The following is a 20279-nucleotide window of genomic DNA, read 5'->3' on the forward strand; positions in this document are numbered from 1 at the left end:
TTAAGTATAAACTATATCGCGAATTTTCAAAACCTAATATGTGCATGTGCACTCTTCCAAGCACAGAAATTCATTAAGTTCGGGAGATATTTCAGTGTTGGAGATGTTCTTGCTGCATTGAAAAGCTATTTTTTGTAGCTTTTTTAAGTGGCAGGAAAATTGGAAAGGTGCTGGCTGAAAGATTTAATGCCTTTAATGGTCAGATGCTTATGGTGTGCGGGAAACAGCCTTGCACAACTGTTTTAGTGCTTGAAAATGCGGCCAGTGTGTGAGCTGTATTTACTTACATAATGGCTGTGCTTATTGCATTTATTATTCACAAGCACCCTTCAAGGCTTACAGAAGGCATTGAAGGTGAATGTGAAATACAAAAACGTAAGTAAAAATATAACTTCTCAGGACATAAGCGTAAAAAGATTAAACATCACCAAAGAGACTGCAGTACACGAGAAAAATGCTTTGAGGCCCAGACGTGAGGTCAAACTAGCCTTTTGCGAGTATTGTTCCACGTAATGAACACATCTCAGAAATTTCTTCACACCTTTTAGAAAACAGAAAAAATTAAGCGACGGCAATTTGAAGTTGGCTTGTATTGAAGGTCACCTCATTCTAATGCAAAAAAGGCACTTTCACTGAAAACGGAGCTTTCATAAGCTAGAAAACATCAAAACATGAGATACAGGTATCATTGCCATTTTGCCAAGCAAACTGAAATTATGTCAAGATTGACTTTTATATGTAGATCTTTGAGGCTAAGCTATTGTGCCGTTCACTTTGAACCAGTGATCACAGGGTTCTTTTCATTATCGGAGTCGTGAGTTTGAATTGAGTAATGAGAACAACTGGGCTCCATTTTGAAATAAGTCTTCTTGGCAATAAACATCTATTACTGGTGAAAAATACCCCAAAAAAGGCAAACTATATATTGAAATTTACTGAGAACAAAAGTTGGCTGTGGTTTTTTTCAGTACATGCCTTAGCGATTCAGATCCAATGAAAGATCATTAATTCGACCCCTGTTCATTCTAAAATCCAGGTAACTCGAACTGCCATGGCTCGGTTCCGGCCAGCGCTCATGTAAATCTACGTCGTACACTCGCTAATTCGGATGCTACAGGTCTCTCAACGGTTACTAAGAACAGGCTCCCAAAAGGGACCGCGCCCAAGTGTGGACGGTGCGGCAAGAAATCGTCGAAATAGCCGTACTCAAAACTTGAGATTCATGATGCAGAGTTGCTCTCACACTACTCATGTGCGCGCGATGGCAGGGGGGATGACAAACAAACGGTCCCCGTCTCCGAGAACAGTCCAACAGATTCGGTGCCACTGAGATATTTTCTTCGCTTCTGGCTACTTGTTTTTGTTCTTTCATTGCGCTGAAACCGTGCACTTGTCACTTGCCATTCGATGTTAGTGTGGTGAAGCCTTCTCACACGTGACGGTGCTGTTTATGACAGGTGTGGTGCGCTGGCGATGGAGCTCACTGAGTCTCACCGTGAAGCTAGACTGCGGGACACTGTTACAAATTTGGAGCACTTCTGCTTTGATGCTCTCCAAAGTATGCACACAATAATGCATTGATGGAAACATGAAAAATAATCATTGCCGTGTTTATCTCATCTCAAAATTGGGCAACCATTGCACAGTATTTAACCAAACAAATTTGCGATGATGGAAGTTTTTTCAGGGCCATTCAATAATTCCAACTTTCGGATAATTCGCACATTTTTCCGGTCCTTTGAAGCTTGAATTATTGAGCCTTTATTTTATGTAAAGGTGGCATTTACCGGTGTGCATGCATTTCGAATGATTAGCTTTGTCTGTGTATGTGTGTGTGCCATGCTTTCGCTGCTGCTTGTGCTACATGCATGCTTTTTCACACCTTGCTTTGCCTGGCTGCTACTTATAGCTTTCTATAGGTGCTCTTTCTCTTTCAGATTTCCCCACAGCCATTCGGCGGCTGTTGAAGAACGAGATCCTGCTGTACCGGACGGCCAGCAGTGTCCTGCACATCTTGCCAATCGCTGGCCTCTACACTTTTCTGCCTAAGTACTTGGAGAGCCAGTTTCGGCTCACGGAGACCAAGGCCAACATGATTACAGGTGAGTGAGATCTCGGTCAGGTCTTACTGTCTTGTGATGAAAAGTACAACACCTGTGTAGTTGGATGCAGACAATTTAAGTCCGTAATGATGCTCTGCCCACATTCATAACTGCCATACCGCTCTTTCACGGCAGGGAAGCAGTCCATCGCTAAAACTTTTCTTGTTACCTAAACAAGAAGATAATTACAAGGCGGAATTAAGTGCAAAAATTTTTTTGTCTCTGGCTTTAAGCTGGAAAGGAAAGTGTCCCTGCATTTTTCTTGCATCCCCTTATAGTGCCAGTCTTTTTAATAGCCATCTAATTAATATTTTCGCCTTCATACAGTGCATTGCAAGACAACTGGTAGTCTGTTTTGCTATTCCTCACCTCTCAAAATGCTGCAGGAATCCAATGGTTTTGTTGTATATCTCTTTTTTAACAGTGCCAATTTTTTTATTTTTTTATTTTTGACAATACAGCTAGTGTATAAAAATGCTTAGCTGGGAAGTTGTGGGGCAGGGGGTTGAGAACGAGGGCATGAAGGAAGTGTAATTGATGGCTTCACATACAAGGTCAGTTTTCTGGTTTTATTCTGAGGAAAAGTACTGCAAAATTACTTTTCTATCTGTTTTCTGAGAGCATAGCTGTAAATACTGGAAGGTGCACACAGTGGGCTGGTAAGAAACTCCAGTGCCATTAAGAAGTCACTTCCAGCATAATTACTGTGCTTCTGTTAGAGGCTGTGCAGCTCAATTATTCAGTGTGTCGAGTTGGCCGAGGTCCAGTGCCACTTGAAACCTTTCTTTAGTGTGACTTGGGATATTCTCATAAACTTGCTTGTTGAAACATATGAGGTGCCAGGAAAACAATGAGTACTCTAAATGACTCGCTTTTTTTACGCTCAGTATTTTGAAAATGCGGCTAAAGTTAATTTACAGATATTTTACGGACTTTCAGTTTCACAAAGTAGACGTGGCAAGCGAATTGTAGGGAATTTGCAAAGAACGTGAAAATTAGGTTGTTGTGAAAGTTAAGTCTCCTCATGTATTCAGCACTTTCCTGGAGGCTTGGAGGCTGACAAAAGGACCTGAAATGAAATTGACTGGGTAGTGAGATATGGGAGAGAAAATAATGTACTCACAAGAGATAGGAAGAGAGCAGTGGCATGTTTTTGGTAACAGATACGAGCTAATGATACTCTAGCTTAAATCAGGAAGAGGAGATTTAATCGACTTAAGGTAGGCAAGGTATGCGAGTGTGTGGAGTGTGTTGCAAGAGAAGGAAAGCGTAGCAGGGGACAGTAAAGAGTCAGGTGGTGAGTTGAGATAAGGAGCCTTGGAGGGATAAAGTGGTCTCTATCCTGCAGTGGAAGTAATGGGTTGATAATGATGATTACAGCAGTGGTGTTTTTTTATTTTCCGGTTTATCATTGCAGGGTTTGCTGGCATTCTCGTCATGGGTGTGGGCATTTTTGCCAGTGGCACATTCATGCGCAAGTACAAGCCCAACGCCCGCTTTGTTGCCAAATGGATTGCATTCACTGCCCTGGCCTACTCCGTCGGCATGGTCATCCTCATGTGGGTGGGCTGTCCCCTCGGAGACTACGTTGGCCTCAATTCAGAACAGTGAGTTCATGATATTTGCCTTCCATTGTGCAGCACTTTTTTTCTTAGACTGGTGGCTACTTTTGAGCAAGACTACTTTAGGGTCATTTTCCTGCTATAGTGGCAGTGATGTGCCTGTTTTCGTGAGTTTTGCTGTGTTTGAGCAGATGTGCTTTGGTTGATACCCAAGCATATGCACCATGGCATTTTTAACTGTAGCGCTGCGATGCTTACTTTAGTTTTACGAACTACGTTGCCATGTTTTTGCTTTGTCAGTGTTAATTTAAGCTCTCCTGCCTCAGGTAGCATTTTGGGACAGTTTTATGATCTTATGTGAAGTTAATGAAAATTTTTCATTGTGTGAACTGTCTGTATGTCGGCCTGTGTGGGCAATGGAAAATGAGCGGTGTTGTGGGATGAATCCAGTAGGACCCTCTTACACATGCAAGAGCAGCTGGGTCTTATAGTGACCTCAAGATGGCTGGAGATGAGTGGGGCACACAGGAAGCTTAAGACACAGACTAGTGTTCGAGGGACCGGCATGTTCATTGAACGTGCGCCTAATGGCGCGAGCTTTATTTGTTGCAGGGCTGATTTGGCTCTGGCAAGAGCTTTCATTTTTTGTTCTTTTTTTTCCTTTTCCAACATGTTGTACGCATCATGGGTCCATATACTGTGCCAATTTTTGCTTTCAAATTAGTTCCCTTTTCGTTTCTAATTTTTGTTGAGTCAGTAAAAAGAAAATGATTGGGGAGGTAGAAAGAGAACGAAGTGGATTAAAGAAAAAAAAGGCCTTATTTAATGGTGTTTTGCTGGAAATCAAGAGGAAGAAGTGGAACTGTACACGGAACTCGATGTGTAGAACAAGTATGTGGTGACCTTCTAGTCTGACAGGGTTGAGGCTGGCGTTAATGAAACAGAGCCAAGGGCTATATATAGAGGACTGGTTGAGTACATGCAACAGAGAAATACACTGAAATTGGGTTGCTTCAGCTGGTGCAGGCTAAAACTAATGGGACAGGGCTTTGCAAAATGTGCGCTACCATTTTCATGATAGCAGGTTGCAATTAAGGCTTTGAAACAAATCTCTTGACATGCCCATAATTATAGCATTAATCAGTGAAGAGTCATTGATTGCATGACCCAAGTTAGGTTTACTGTACTTTGCATTAACCAGTACCAAGCATTAACCAAGCTGGCGTGCAGTCACGCTAGGATGATGGAAATGAAGAGGATGGGACTAGTGTGGATTCGCAATTGAAAATTTTTATTCAGGGAACCCAACTTGTAAGCGTGAAGAGAAACTGCTTTTTTTATCGGGAACTCGACTGTGGCGGCTGCGTTTCGATGAAGGCGAAATGCAAAGGTGCCCGTGTGCTATGCAATGTCAGTGCATGTTAAAGATCCCCAGGTGGTTGAAATTATTCCGGAGCCCTCCACTACGGCACCTCTTTCTTCCTTTCTTCTTTCACTCCTTCTGTCATCCCTTCCCTTGGTGCTGGCCTGGAGCAGCTTTTATGTCAACGTGCAGAACTGGCATCCCCTCCCCCCGTGGGCGGCGGCCGATGGCGGCTATCGATAAGCAGCAAACTGGCACCCCACATGCCCCACACCTGGCTGCAGACTGCAGCTGCTGATAAGTGGCGGCGGCCCGATAACGCAATCGCGTTCTACGGGAAGCTCAAACGTCCAACACGTTTTCTTTTTACTTTCAAATGCGCGCTCGGTGCTCAAGGGAGCGTTAATAGTTGATGGAAGGGCCGCTGTTCCAATTGAGGTGGCGCCGGGGAGTGTCGGTAGCCGACTGAAGAGCTGACACCATTCATGCGTAGTTTCTCTTTGGCTCTGACGCATTTGACTACTGCTGGCCCGATAACGCAATCGTGTTCTACGGGAAGCTCAAGTGTCCAGCACGTTTTCTTTTTACTTTCAAATGCATGCTCGGCGTTCAAGGGAGCGTTGATAGTTGATGGAAGGGGTACTGTTCCAAATTAGGCGGCACCCCCACTCAGAATGGCAGCGGGCCAGGGAGTGTCGATAGCCAATGGAAGAGCCGACGTCATTCACACGTAGTTTCTCTTTGGCTCTGACGCATTTGAATATTACCAGCCACGTTTCACAAGTTTTAATGTAGTGCTTCGTCAATCGTCATTTGTGCTCCATGTCTGGTAAGCGACCAGCGCTCGTTCACGGCTACATTCAAGATGGCTGTCATTCTTTATGCCGAAGAAACGAACTGCGCGCCGGACCACAAGTTTGACGTTCGCAACGGGTGACACAGGTGTGGCAGCTTCAGCGAGGAAAATGTTCGGCTGTTCCATGCAATGTCGTGATGTGGCTGTTTGCGAAGTGCGGGATTTCGCTGGACGACGACGTTAGAACGACGTGCTGTGGGACCGCTGTAGCGATCACGACGGCAGCGCTAGTGAGGACGATGGCGCAAGTGTGGACGAGTAGTCCGTTGACTAACACATTTTCGGTTTGGAATGTGCCCACGGGCACGGCTGCACGTGGCAGCCGATAGCGGCTGGCAATAAACGGCGGCCGCTGGATAATGCTATCGTGTTCAACTATTCAAGGCCAAGCTTAGATAACCTCGAATTTTTTTTTTGGAAATGTGATATGGGGGAATCGACTTATAATCATGTAAATACGGCACTTACAGGGAGCACGAGAAATGGTTAAACTGTCTCTTAACACTGAGAAAAGTAAGTTTCACTGCAGAGTGAACAGAAGCTACAGCGAGCTCAAGAGGAGAAGCTTGAAGCCATGCTCCTTCATTGTCGTGAAACTTATTTTTCTCTCCTTTAGAGCCATTTTAACAATTTCTTGTGTTCCCTCTAAGTATGACACATAATGTACAATCGTGATGAAAAGAAATGTGAACAGAGCGGCGCCTGCATGCTCTTCTCTTCGAATTTCTTTCCATCACGCTTGCACCTTAATGGTAAAAAAGCTACACTATAGAGTTTTTCATGATTTTATCATAGACCACTCTATCGTACATATTGACACTTATCAGTCATTTAACATGATGGTTACAGTCTCTCATCACAAACAGGAATCTCAAAATAGCAAGGCTGCCATCACCGGACTTCATGAAAGTATGTGGTTGTATACTTTTAACAGCTACAACATTTGTCTTTCTTCTTTGTTTTTGTCTTGCAGCAAAAGCCTAGACTATCTACCTCCAGCCTGCAACAGCACGTCTTGCGAGTGCAAGTCTGGGCTGTTCTCTCCAGTGTGCCATGATAGTGTGACCTACTTGTCGCCATGCCTGGCTGGCTGTTCACAAGTGTCTGGCAGTGATCAGCAGGTATGCCGCCTGGCGTGTCGCTGCTTCTACTTTGCTGTTAGGCTGTTGTGCATGCAAGCTACCTGTCTGTGTGCACTAAAAGAGGTTTTCCCTGCGACTTACCCACTCATAAATGTTAATCAGCTGGTCAGTTGCTAAGCTCACAACACAGGAATGCAGACAGGTAGACATGCAGACATTAGAAACATGCGTGCACGGGCATGGTTATGGGAAGACAGTTTTGCACACACAGCTGTAAGTAGTGCGAGAGCAAAAGAACAGCACGCTGTCTTGCTCCTGCATCGTCAAAATACCACAGGTGCATACCACAGACATCTGGCCACAGACAGAGACATGAGAACAGCCATGACACGCATTGATGGAGGCGTATCGATGAAAACAGACAGATGGAAGTTTTTAGACAGATGCTGACGGACTCGGAAAGACTGACATAGACACACTGCATGCATATGATTTTGAGAGTAGCATAAACCTGCGATTTCATAGACTCTACCGTGTTGTATGGTGTGGCACTTAATTGCATATGATTGAAGTATGTACTAATGCTTTTGCATAGCGGCGGATGTCGCCTAATGACACACTTGTCGAAATTTTCGAGTGAGAAAGAGTCTTTCATTCATAGTTTAATGAAAAGATGAATCTTTTTTAATGATTCTGGTCTTTGCAAAGAATAATTGTATGTAGCAGTCAGTGGGCCTAATATTTACAATGCACTCAAAGTTCTAGTGAGGTTCCCTAAGCGATGGACAGGACAACATGTTGGCTGTTGCAAAAAATTAAATCCCTGCGCAAAATTTTTTCAATGAAGAACAGCTTTGAAATGAATGTCCTGTTTCACAAATTCTCTTTTACTCCTCATTGCAGCCGAACTTCAGTGACTGCCATTGCACAGGAACAAATGAAACCATAACAAATGGGTTCTGCTCCCTTGAGTGCAACAACCTGACCTGGTACATCGTCATCTTCTCTGTTTTTGTACTCATCCACTCAACATCCGAAGTAGGGTCTATGCTACTGACCCTCAGGTGAGCAAGCCACTGGACTCTTGCTGCTGGTGGCATTAAAGGCACACCAGAACAAGTTGTTGAAGTTGGCTGGTATTGATTGATAACTGATTTCACTGAAAATGGAGCATCTGTGAGCTATTATAGGCAAAGAAGTGAAAGCAGCTTGTGGTGCCAGTGCCTGCATTTCATAAGCTAACTCGGGCGACAAAGTGCTGCTTTTATCTGCCGATCTCTGGCGCTGGACTGTACCACCATCCATTTACCACTGGCAGTCATGGAGTCTCTAAATTTTGTGATGCTGTCATCAGCTTAATGAATTTGAATTGAATGGCAAGAAAAATATTCTCGTTTAAGCTTAAAATTTCGGGCAGCAATAGATCAGTCTTTTGCTAGCTACCAAATCAACATCAGCGGAGTACCTAAAGACCAAGCAATTTAAAGGAGTATAGACACCTAACTTTTGTGTGCGTGTTTTCTTGTTTGTAATGACGCTTAAGGCAATATTATACATGGATTACCTCCTGATATTCTTGTACGACCATTAAATAATTTATAATCGCATTTCTTTCTCGTGCTATTTCTGTTTCTGTTTCAACAGCCGAATGAGGACTGTGACTTCAACGTGTGCTTACAGGTCACGTGAGACATGAAAAAAACTGCAATGTAATCACTGCTTCCACATTTGTTGTGATTCGGGCACCTGAGGAAGGTCGGCTTCAGCACTGCAGTAAATTAAAATGATGAAGCAGTGATTATATGGACGTTTTTCCATGCCTCACATGACAAAAAAGCACTCTTCAATGTCACAGCCATCGTTCGGCTGTTGAAACCGAAACCGAAACAGCATGACAGAAAAAAATTCGATTATATATTCTTTAGCGGTCGCAGGCGAATATCACATAGTGATTCATGCATAGTAGTGTCTTTTGCATCATTGTGGAGAAGAAAACATGGCACCAAAATTAGGTATGTCTATACTCCTTTAACTTAACTAATAAAAATTGTATGTAGCTGTCGTCAATATCCCATTACTTATTTGACATTTAAGATAGCGTATATGATGCATAGCTGTTTGCTTCGTCACATTATCTGGTTACTAGTACTGGTTGTACTTCGAGAAAGCTTGTGCATTGCAGCGAGGCCGGCATAGGTGCTGTACAGTACAGTTTGGTTTAACAGACCTTTGTTCCAAAGCTATACACCAGACCACGATGCACACCATATAGTGGTGCTTCCGAATGACCTTGTGGGGTAACCAGTGTTACGCCTGGATTACGGTGCAGTAGCGAATCATTTATGCAGTCTGGAATTTTTTTCACTTTTTGTTGCACTGCTCTTATGGCAACCCCCGTGGAAGTCCATCTATTCGTTGGGGCTACTTTGTTCTTTACAGCTGTACAACTGTATGTTGTAATACTCACTTATGGGGCAGAATTGTGGAGTCTAACTATAAGGTTTGGACTTAAATTGAGGACAGCCCATCAAGCTACGGAAAGGAAGATGATAGGTGCTAACTATAAGGTTTGGACTTAAATTGAGGACAGCCCATCAAGCTACGGAAAGGAAGATGATAGGTGTGCCGTTAAGAGACACGAAGAGAGCAGAGTGGGTTGAGGAAACAAATGCAAGTTAACGAAATTCTAGTTGAAATAAAAAAAAAATGGGCATGGGCAGGATATGTAATGCGAAGGCATACTGATGGTCCCTTAAGGTAACAGAATGGATTGCAATTAAGAGAGGGCAAGCATCAGGGGGTATCAGAGAGTCAGATGGGTGGATGAGATTAGGAAATTTGCAGGATAAGATGGTGGTAGTTGCACAGGGTTAATTGGAGGACTATGGCAGTGACCTTTGTCCTGCAGTGGGTATATTTAGGCTGTCGATGATGATGTTTTTTATTTACTTCTTATTCTGCTTCATCATTATTTTCTTTCAAGGTCACCTGAATAACATGGGTACCCTAGAGCCTCGAGCATACCCTGCACTGTCATGTATTCAGTGTATGAGTCGTCACCATAGCTCAATGGCTTTGGCACTTGGGTGCTGATCCCAAGGTCATGTTAATGCTTCTAAAAATTGCAGCTTGTTGCTGTCGTAATGGGATGATGCTTTCAATAAAAGCTATTGAAGATTTGGTGCATATCTGTCTTAAAGATATAGCATAAGGTCATGTAAGTGCTAAGTTCAATGAGATGTTAGCCAGAAATAGCAATGAGAATCTAGAACTGCTTGGTAAGGCTAGAGAAGCAAACTTTTCAGTGCGCACAAATGCTTGGGTGCATATATAGTCATATGTGTAAATTGGTAATGAAGCAGTTAATAAAAAGAGCAAAAGGTGCAGAGGTTTGTGTTGACTCCTCAGTAGTTTTGCTGGCCGTATGTTGCCCGAAAACTGTGTTTGAGATGTTTGGTACAAACAATTTCCTCTGCTGCTTTTCTTCACAATAACGTTGTCAGCAGGTTTGTGCTTCAGCTGTTGTAACTGCTGTCACTTTGAATGGTGTTGTGTTCTTTCCTCAAACTACTCACCTTTTGTTTTCAGATGTGTTGAATCCCATGACAAGGCCCTTGCATTGGGACTCATCCAGTTTGCCATTGGATTGTTTGGTGAGCATACACTTCTGATTGAGCTTGTTTTTTAAATGTTCAGGAAGTGCCTGATGTTGCATTTTGGTTGCTCTGAAACACTGGGCTTGGACTTAATCGGTAGCCTTGCTCCAAGCATATTCTTTCTCATCCTACTTTGGTTTCACTCTGCTTTTTCATCTGTATTTGTATTTTGTTTTGTAGTATATCGGTGCTTTATAATCGCTGTCCAGCTGTGCACCTGCGTTGCACAGTACATGCTTGTGTGCAGTAGGGGCACTCAAGTTGATCTGTGGGAGTTGTGGGAGGTATGTGGAGAAAGGCCTACAGATTGTACGACCCATGGTCACTGGATGCATATTAAAGTGACACTGAGTGCAACACCACTCAATTATCGTCCTCTGTTAAAATGGAGTTTATGGCTCTTTCTGGGTATGTTAATGTTTTTCCAGTAGAAAAAAATTTATGGCAGAGAAAATTTAATTGAAAATTTTTCCGCCACTTGATTCAAACTCGTGATGTCCACATCGGGAAGGACTGGTTGCCGCCTTTTTAAAGTGAATGGAAGTGTAGGCTGGCCTTAGGGATCCACACAGAACGTTCGGTGTCGATGCATGCAGTTTACTTGCGATATTGGCTGGTGGCCACATTTATATTTCGTTTTTTTTCTAGCTTGTAAAAGCTTTGTTTTTCTTAAAAGTGGTCTCTGCCGTTAAGATGCCATAGTCTGTCAATACAGTCAGGCCAGCTTCAATTTGTTCTCGGTGTTCTTAACTAAGAGAGCACCTTGCTTGAGTCGCGTTGAGTTGTAGGTTGTCTCAAATCAAGGGCTGAGCCAAAAGAAGGTTGAGTCCAAAGTTGAATTGAAAAGTCGATTTTTTGGAGGTGTGAATGAAAATTTCAAGCGTATGGGACCATAATATGAGGGCTATCAAAAGCAAGCTACAGGCAGCTGTAAATCCTGCTAGTGTCCGGCATTAGAGGGACAGTGGCAGTGTGTAAAGTTTCTCGAGTTCATGAAGATGGGGGAGGTGGGGGGGGGGGGGATGAAAGAAATGCTGGAGCGCATGGTGGTGCCTAAATTTCTTTCTAATGGGCTGCATATTTTCCACAGGGAACGTGCCTTGTCCCATCATCTATGGTGCAGTCGTTGACTCTGCCTGCCTCTTCTGGGAAGACAACTGCGGAGAACCGGGCGCATGTCGCGTCTACGACCCGGCCAAGTTTCGTATGGTGTTCCATGGAGTCACAGCTGTCATCATGTTTGTGGCGTTCCTTGTGGATGCTGTTGTTTGGTACAAGGCGAGCTCCATCCACATTCACGAAGAGGAAGAGACCAGGGACACTGCGGTGGCAGCGGCAGCTCACGACGTGTCCTCTTCGACTCCACCAGTCCTGACGGCACATGCGGAAACAGAATCGTGCGTGTGAGCAGAGGTGGCTTTCCTCACGGCCGAGTGCTCTGGGTTGAGAAAAAAGGACGCCATGGTGGTCAGTGTTGGGCCTCTTCGATTTGTCTGTACTGGCAGAACCAGTTCGGTGGCAGAGCATTTGAAGCAGTTCAGTTTTCAGGGGCACCTGATTGTTCCTTTTTCACTACTCTTTGCCACCTACACAGCAAGCTTGCTAAGCTCTGTAGCCCATACTGGCAGTTTCACCAGAGATGATCGCCGTATGTGGTTCATCAGGGAGAGAGAATGCACTCACTGCCATGTGTCAGTGTGTGGCTTCACAACAGCTGTCTTCAAATGTCACACATCTTACTTGTCCCAGAGAAGTTGGCTGCAGTAGTTTTCAATTTCTACCAATGTTTGTTAGAATGGACCGAGCAGGTCGCAGTTTAGGGCTTGACATTTTTGAGTAGGAGCGTTACAACTGCTAAGGGCAGAGATGCGAGCTAGAAAGAATGGAAAGACAGGGAGGCTAACTAGGCCACGTGCTGTGTTCGCTTGAGTACAGTTGTTAGCACCTGCTCCATTTGGTGTTGCAAGTGTTGCAGGCTTTTTGTGAGGTAATGTAGGGCTGCCAGAGTGTGAAACGATTGCAGTACTGGTCTGTCCTGTTTGAGCAAAATCGAAGAGACCCTCCCACATATTGTTTGCATCGCTGGACGATCGAGTGCATCTGTTTTTGTACAGAAATGACTCATTTCGCATGTTGCTTTGTTGTGTGGTGGTGATTGCCCTTGTGCCCACTGGGTGCTTTTGTTGCTGGTGCAGTGTGAGAAAGGCAGCTTCTGAAATGTGTGCACGGACTCTTGGTGTGGAGAGTGCTTTTTTTTTTTTTTTTTCCTAGAGCGGTTGAGCTGCCAGGCTAGAAGTGAGCGAACTGTGTGAAATGATTTTGATGGGGTAAAATGTGTTGGCAAGATTTGAACTGCAAGCTGTCGAGAAAAGGACAGTCATTCGCGACATGAAAGCTCTGTGTTCGAGAAAGGAGAAAACGCACAATTACAGGAGAGCTTGTTTTTCTCTATTCTTTTACCCTTGTGAAAACGATATTTGCTTTTTTGTTTTCCTTGAGTTTTAGTAATATATGAGATCATTTCTTTGCGTAGTGTTCCTTTGTTTGGTGCGAAAGCTATGCGACTTTTTCATGCTATGCTGTTCATAAGCTTGTGACTTTAGACCAAGAAGAAAAATTTTCACTCATAATTTATCAAGGCTCTTGCTGCTGGTGTACCCAGCAGATGGCAAAGCAGCATCCTGAATTTCGCACAATCTTGCTTGGATGAGTTTGTTATGCCTGTTGAAAATATCTCAAAATTTTCATTGTTAGATATGGTTCTGATCTTAGGTTAATGGTTAAATCTGAACAGACATTTTAATGCTGTCTTTCGAGTGCCTCTCCTTAGTGCATATACGAAATGTGCATACAAAGCCTGCACTGTTAAATTGTGGTACTCTTGATGGAATCAAGACTAATGTTCATGTGCTTCAATCCAGCACTTGCACTTGCCTTAACTTACGTACAGTGAATTCAACCTGAAGTTGTACTATAAGATTTTCACTGTTCATTGGGATGACGAACTTGCCTTTCTAAATTATTGATTTGAAATTTAGTGACACATTTTATAAGAAATTGGGCTATTGCTGCCTGCTTCTTTGCTTGTGGCACTGGAATGGGGTAAACTCTGACATCTTAATGCAGCAAAATGAGATGCAGCTGTTATTATATCAAACGTGTCTGCTGTCTGTGTGAAGAATGCAGGACACAACTGCACTGTACTAGTTATTCACTTCGGCAGGTGCCTGTGGCATGAATGTGGTTTTGTTTGTGTACTGTTCTTATTAGTTGCATTTGCAGTATCTTTAATGTTTCTGGCATCTGTAGCTTTCTTATATTTTTGTGCAAACATCTCATTTGCTAATACTGACCCTGTGCAGAGGGTGCATTTAATGCCAGTTTGTGCAACTAATTTAAATTGTCTTTTAATTTTTGGAAGAAACAATTAAGCTCCATGAGATCAAGATAGATCCAAATGCTTTTTAGTTAAGCAAAGTTCTTGATTTCCTCACCTTCACTGAAACTTTTCTAGATCAAGATTTAGATCTATACCACGACTAATTAGGCAAAATTGATGGGGCTGCTGATTTTGATTTTAAGGCAACCTAGCTAGGTGATGTTTACTAAAGGCTGCATTGTAATTTTGACAGTACACATCCATAACATATAAGCATGGAAATGCATCTTGGAGTGAAGTTATCTTGTGTGTGTATTGTGTGCACAGGCAGTATTTGCATGCACATATCTGAAGTGCATGAATGTGAAATAAGCGCATGTGAATAGCAGCATGTGGGTATGCATTGCTAGATGTGCTCCGGTGTAAGCATTCCCTTCCTCACAAAAAAAAAAAACTTACTAAAGGTGCTGTTGATGAATTCATGTTACGAAATCAAAAGTGTTTTGTAAATATGTGTGTGTGTTTGTAAATGTGTATGTGTGTATGAATGTTAGTTGTTGCTGGAGATGTGTTATAGAGAGTTTTATAACATGTGGCTTAAGAGACACCTACGGAAGAAAGAAATTAAGCATTTTTTTGGTAAGCCTGTTGAAACATTTTTCACCAAAGAAACACACATGCTTGCAAAATATGAATCATGTCTTGCTTTGAATTGCGAAAAGCTCTTTTTTTGTTTTGGTTTCTGCCTAGCGGAATTGCTTTTAGGCATATGTTTTCATGGTATTTAACCAGCATGCTTACCACTGAAGGCCATGTCATTACATCTTTCTTTTAGTCGTGCTTGAGATTCGACGTAATTTTTCTGCATTTTCTGCCTTTTAAAGACAGGCACATTTGCTGTTGCTGTTTTAAAAAGTGTAAAATGTGTTGTTTTATAGTTGCTGACCAGCATTTGGCAGAGAAAGATAGAGATGAAGAGATAAATATTATGTGAATTAGCAGAATTGTCGCCTTATACACAGGTTCTACAAGGATGCACAAAGCACTATGGGGAAATGATTTTGAACACAATAGCCAGTGCACCTGCTTTTTTGAAGTGTCTGATCTCGGTGCCCTCTTGGTGCATGCTTTACCGCATTTTGGTTTACGTACTGTTTCACATTTGCAGTGCTTTCTTCTTCCATCGTTAGACCCTGCATACACACATACATTTTTCTGATCATGGTATACATGATGTGATCCCCCAAGTTGTTTGCTGGTCTTCAGGAGACCTTATTTTTGTAAAAAATATGATACAAAAAGTATATAGATCGACAATATGGAAGGATATATTTGATTGTTGAAAGTCACATGACACTAAGTAGTTTCTTAAATGAACTTGAAAACCGTCGGCATGAGTGTCAGTATGTGCCATGCGATGGGGAAACATTCACTGTGAAATCTTGCGGAGTTGTGTTTTTATCACGCAATGTTCCACATTTCCTGTGAACAGGGCAGAATACAGTCACATTGTTTATTCGAGTGACAGCTGTCATGGTGCTTTGTTTTAAGTTTCTTTTAGTATGCCCGTCTGGTGTCTGTGATATTCAGCGCCAGCTTGTTTAATAGTTTTCAATGAAGTTTTTCTGAAAAAGTCGTTGTCAGCATGTTGGTTATTGTTGTTTCTTTTCTCCTACCTGGTAACAGCAGCCTGCATACCAAATACTTTAAGGTCATAGTGATAAACTGTGAGGCAGATCATATGCTGTCAGAATTGTGAACACAAAACAATAAAACGCAGCATACTACTGACTAAGCGCTACTTACTTGTATCATGGTTGCACAGTTGCAAATTATATTTCTGGATGTCATATTTCTGGCATTATCGTTTATGTTCAGTTTGAATTTTATATTTGTACATAACCATGGCCCATGTGTTCTCTGCAAGGTATTGTGCTTTAATTCTGGTCTCCTCCTCCAGTTGACTCCAACTCAAAGTTACTGATGTAGTGTTGCAACCAAAATCCATTAAACTACGCTGTCAATAAGGTGTGCTGACGCACTCCATAGCAGAGGTTTCTTTAGGCAGCATGTTTCAGTGCATGCGTGTTAAATTTACTTGTACCTCAGCTTGTTGGATGTTTTAGTGCTAAATAGGATATTGAAAAGGTGAGAGAATTCGTGCATGTTGGTTTCTTGAACTTAATAATGAATCAATGTCCTGAATTACAGTTTGCAGTCCAAGTGGCATACATGCATAGCAGTACCGTGCTGCTCCATTGAAGCCATTGTGAATTTTACTGTTTCAATCATTACATCATAAGTGTGATCTTAAAGCAATTTTTTATTTCTTCTGTAATTTTCGGGGCCCATGGGCTGGTGGTGCATTTCAGAGCTTGGAAAACCACTGTTGCTTATTCTGCATTAAACTTACGTGGGCATCATCTTGATTACACAGATTCAATGCATCAAGAAGTGAATTAACCCACATATTGACAAGTTTCACAGACTGATGTGTGCCACCATGCGACAGAAGGAGTCCCCATCTCCGTGATGACGGATCGTAGCATTGGAGGCCAGCAATGACATTTCAAGTTTACATTCCCTTGTTGGGGGTGATAATATTCCACGTGAAGGGTTTTCACCTGATTCGGCAATCTGATTATCATAAGAGGGATTTTGCCAGTGACAGGAACTGTCACTGTCACAGGAACTGCGACATGGATGGCAAAAGCTTCTTTTTCAGGCAGAGATGATCTATTATGAGAGATATGCAGTGCCCACAGATCCTGCGGGTCGCCGACTGTGGTTACCAAGTGTGATGTTTTGAAAGCGCGAGTGGTGTGCGTTTGCATTCGAATCACTCTTTCATAGGTAACAGACTGACGTGCATCTTGCTTGCATTTTTCTTTAGTGTAAAAAGTGTCATTTCACGGTTGAACTTAAAACATGCCAAACACACAAAAAATTACACACTTATTTTAACGTGCATAATGTACATTAGCAAGCTATTGCTCAGAGACTGCAAATACCCAAACATGGAAGCCAACCAAATATTTTCCAGCTGCTCAGTGTTGCATGGACTTTATGTAGTAAGGTAAACTCAAAGTACTGCAGCGTTTTTTCTAGGTATTCGTTTGAGCGCAGTTCTTTCTTATGCCCTTAATGGGAGGTCCTGGCTCAGTGGAAATAAATCAGCTAATTTCTGTGTTTATATTGAAAACTGCATATTTGATGTGTTTAAAATTATGAGTTTTTTTTCTTTTTTTTTCAATTCATTAATTTGACTTCAGCATGCCTTGTTGGGAAAGTTGCGTTTCGTTGGATGCGCGAAACCAGCATAAATGGTTTCGTTCATCAGATTTAGCCTCGGTTTATGCGCCTATTAGCTTCATGTAAAAGGAGGTCATAAATTCGTTTTTCTGAATACAGTATGGATTTGCTCAAATGCATGATTTGTGTTAGTGTCTTAGCCAACATGCATATAGTGCCAACTTGGTGCCATTCCTCACGCAATGTGGTGCCCTCCGAAGAGTGCGCGAAAATTTGTCTGCTACCCGGAAAACTGGTTGAAAACAAACGGACCTGGGCGACGCAGGCGCGATCAGGTTGTGCGAGGCTCCAACTGTGCCTGCGAAGTGGAAAGTGTGTGATTAACAGCTGCCGCAATTTGTCGCTTGCGAATAGCCGTAACATGAACTGCACATGCGTGCTAGAAGCTGGCAGTTTGTTTCCAACGAGTGGAGGTAGAGGAGGAAAGGCGCGCATGTGCAGAGCGGCCGTGTGAAAAAGGCAGATTATCACTAAGTGCTGAATACCAGTTTAGAAGCAAGCCACTAATTTTTAAAAATAGGCTTTTCGAGATATGAACTCCGTGCTCGTTCTGTCTACTTCGTCTGTGTCCTAGAGCTCCCTTGAGTGGTTTTGTTTTTACAATTCTATAGGGATTAAGACTGCTTCCGCGGCTTATGTAATGCTAGTGTTGGTGGAGATCAAGAAAACAGGTAAATAATAGCTATAGATTTGTAAACGGCCGTTAGAGTTTCGAAGTTGTAACGAAACGAAACTAATTTTAGAGTTGCGGAAATGCGATTACGTAACCTCGGTGCTGTAGTTCAACACATTTCGGCCTTCTCGCGCCAAAAGGTGCGCGCTCAATTCCGACCGCGGCGGCTGTGTTTCGATGGAGGCGAAACGCTAGGCGCCCGTGTGCTGTGCGATGTCAGTGCACGTTAAAGATCCCCAGGTGGTCGAAATTATTCCGGAGCCCTCCACTACGGCACCTATTTCCTCCTTCCTTATTCCACTCGACTCCTTTATCCCTGCCCACGGCGCGGTTCAGGTGTGTGCCGATATGCGAGACAGGTACTGCGCTTGCTTTCCCCAACAGCCAATTCAAATCAATAAGCCCTCGCCCAAAACAACGGCCCCTCAAGCTCAAGCCACACCATGCCAATTGATATGTCTGCCCCACCTGCGCTGTGGTGCTCGCCGCTGGTCTCTGCTTGAGTCCACACGGGAAATGCGGGAAAGAAGCTCACAGGACACACGCCACACGAAGCGACGTGCGCTGGGGGGCGCTGCTTAGCGCGCGGGCTTTTCGAAAGCATACGTGACCTTGCGGTGCGAGATGGCAAAAATTTAGGGTGCCACAAAGAATGGAAATATATTGTGACGTGAAGTGGACACGGTGTGCGTTACTGGAGCAAATAATGCGAGTATTCACAAACACATGGGATTGACATTTATGTCAGCTCGTCAATTCAAGCCATGGTTGCACAGAAACATAGGTGTAGTTCTGCACTGACGTTCAATCGAATGCGATACTTGGTTCTGAAATGAGCAAGTCTTGCAAATGCATGTTCACGCTACAAACCAGAAGTCATGCAGTACCAACATATATATTTAGGATACATCCGCAGAACGAAGAATTTCCACGAGTTTATACCATCAAATCTAAGACCCTCCTTTCGAAGCCAGTGGTTCTTGCATGTTAAGAGATATTTCATTCAATTATGAGCCTGCGATGACACACACAAGAAATTAAAATAGATGGACCACGTTGCAGAAATATAGGAGTCCACTCTGCTATCTTTGAAGCAGACATTATGCAAACGTAAGTAGACGTGATCCAATTGTATACATCTGTAATATCATCCGAACAAGATATCCACCGGATAACATGTCAGGACATATGTACAGAAAGTATATGCATCTCAAGTTAGTGTCCCTATTATCACCCGAACGGGATATTCACCGGATAACGTCTCGGGACATCTAAAACAAGGACTTGTCATGGACATCCCTCGCGAGATGGCTGGCTAAGATTCGGATATCCCTGGGACCTACTGGTGTTGCCACCGGGTTGTCACGTCAGCGCCTGTGACAAAAGTCTGATATTCACATTTTTTTTTGCTTGCGTTGATGCACAGCAGCGCCCCTGATTGCGCACAATGAATAATCTGTCTTTCTGCTGTTTTCATAGCATAACTTTTTAAGAAGTATTTTCATAAACAGGGCTTGAAAACAACAGTAGAAAGAGTTTTCTGAACAAAACTGCGTCAGATCCAGTTTCAAATCGAAAAGAGTGAACTTCAGAGTTTATATGCTGATATTGACTAAATTGTTTGCATAATTTTTTATTCTTGCGGTAGAGTTGCTCCAACTAACATGGGAAACACATCAACGCCTTGGCTAGCGCTTTAGTTTATGCGGATACAAAGTCGTTTTTATTTGTTTGCGTTTAGGCGGATTTGGCTCATTTCGAAAAAAAAAAACTTGCATATCTCAAGATTTGACCTTCCGCTATCATTTTAAAAAAAGCTCTTTGCACAAAAACAACTCTTGTGCACAGACCAAGTTGTCCTCGAAACGCACAAACACGATGAGCTTGTGGGCTTCCAGACGCGTCGCAGCTCTCATCGATGGCTAGAGAAAACTTCCAGGCGGATTTAAATTTTTCGCTTGTCTGACTTTGCACTTCGGCACCATTTCTCTAACTCTTTGCGCAGCAGTGGCATTTGAGCATAATGTTTTTCCCATTTTTTTTCACGTGCTAGTTCCTGCATGATGACGGTGTCGCCAGCTTCCTTCACGCAAGGCATGATGAGCGTCTCGCAGATGGTGTGAGGCATCATTCGTTTGGCTGCGTGGTATGCAGCTAATGGTGTAGCTTGATTTTACTGCCACTGAACAACTCGCCAGCTTTCGTTCAGTAAAAGTCACGAAAACGGCTTCGGTCGAATCTGGCGACACGTGGCACCGGTCGTGGCGACGTTAAATGAATGCTGAGGGCAACTA

At 43.0% G+C, this 20279-nt stretch overlaps 1 protein-coding gene across 6 annotated transcripts in view; it reads left to right on the forward strand.

Moving 5' to 3' along the window:
* LOC144098577 (solute carrier organic anion transporter family member 74D-like) overlaps positions 1-15791 on the forward strand; it is a 167410-nt gene extending 151619 nt beyond the window's left edge. For 4 of the 6 annotated variants that reach the window (XM_077631334.1, XM_077631337.1, XM_077631336.1 and 1 more), the window contains 6 exons: positions 1920-2102; positions 3520-3709; positions 6857-7004; positions 7869-8029; positions 10554-10618; positions 11712-15791. In XM_077631334.1, coding sequence (XP_077487460.1) covers positions 1920-2102; positions 3520-3709; positions 6857-7004; positions 7869-8029; positions 10554-10618; positions 11712-12028 — 1064 coding nt within the window. In that variant the 3' untranslated portion in view covers positions 12029-15791. The remainder of the gene's footprint in view (positions 1-1919; positions 2103-3519; positions 3710-6856; positions 7005-7868; positions 8030-10553; positions 10619-11711) is intronic. The other 2 variants (XM_077631338.1, XM_077631339.1) reach the window with 1 other exon arrangement.
* Positions 15792-20279: the final 4488 nt, after the last annotated feature.

Source organism: Amblyomma americanum, chromosome 7, assembly GCF_052857255.1.
Source record: "Amblyomma americanum isolate KBUSLIRL-KWMA chromosome 7, ASM5285725v1, whole genome shotgun sequence".
NCBI lineage: Eukaryota > Metazoa > Arthropoda > Arachnida > Ixodida > Ixodidae > Amblyomma > Amblyomma americanum.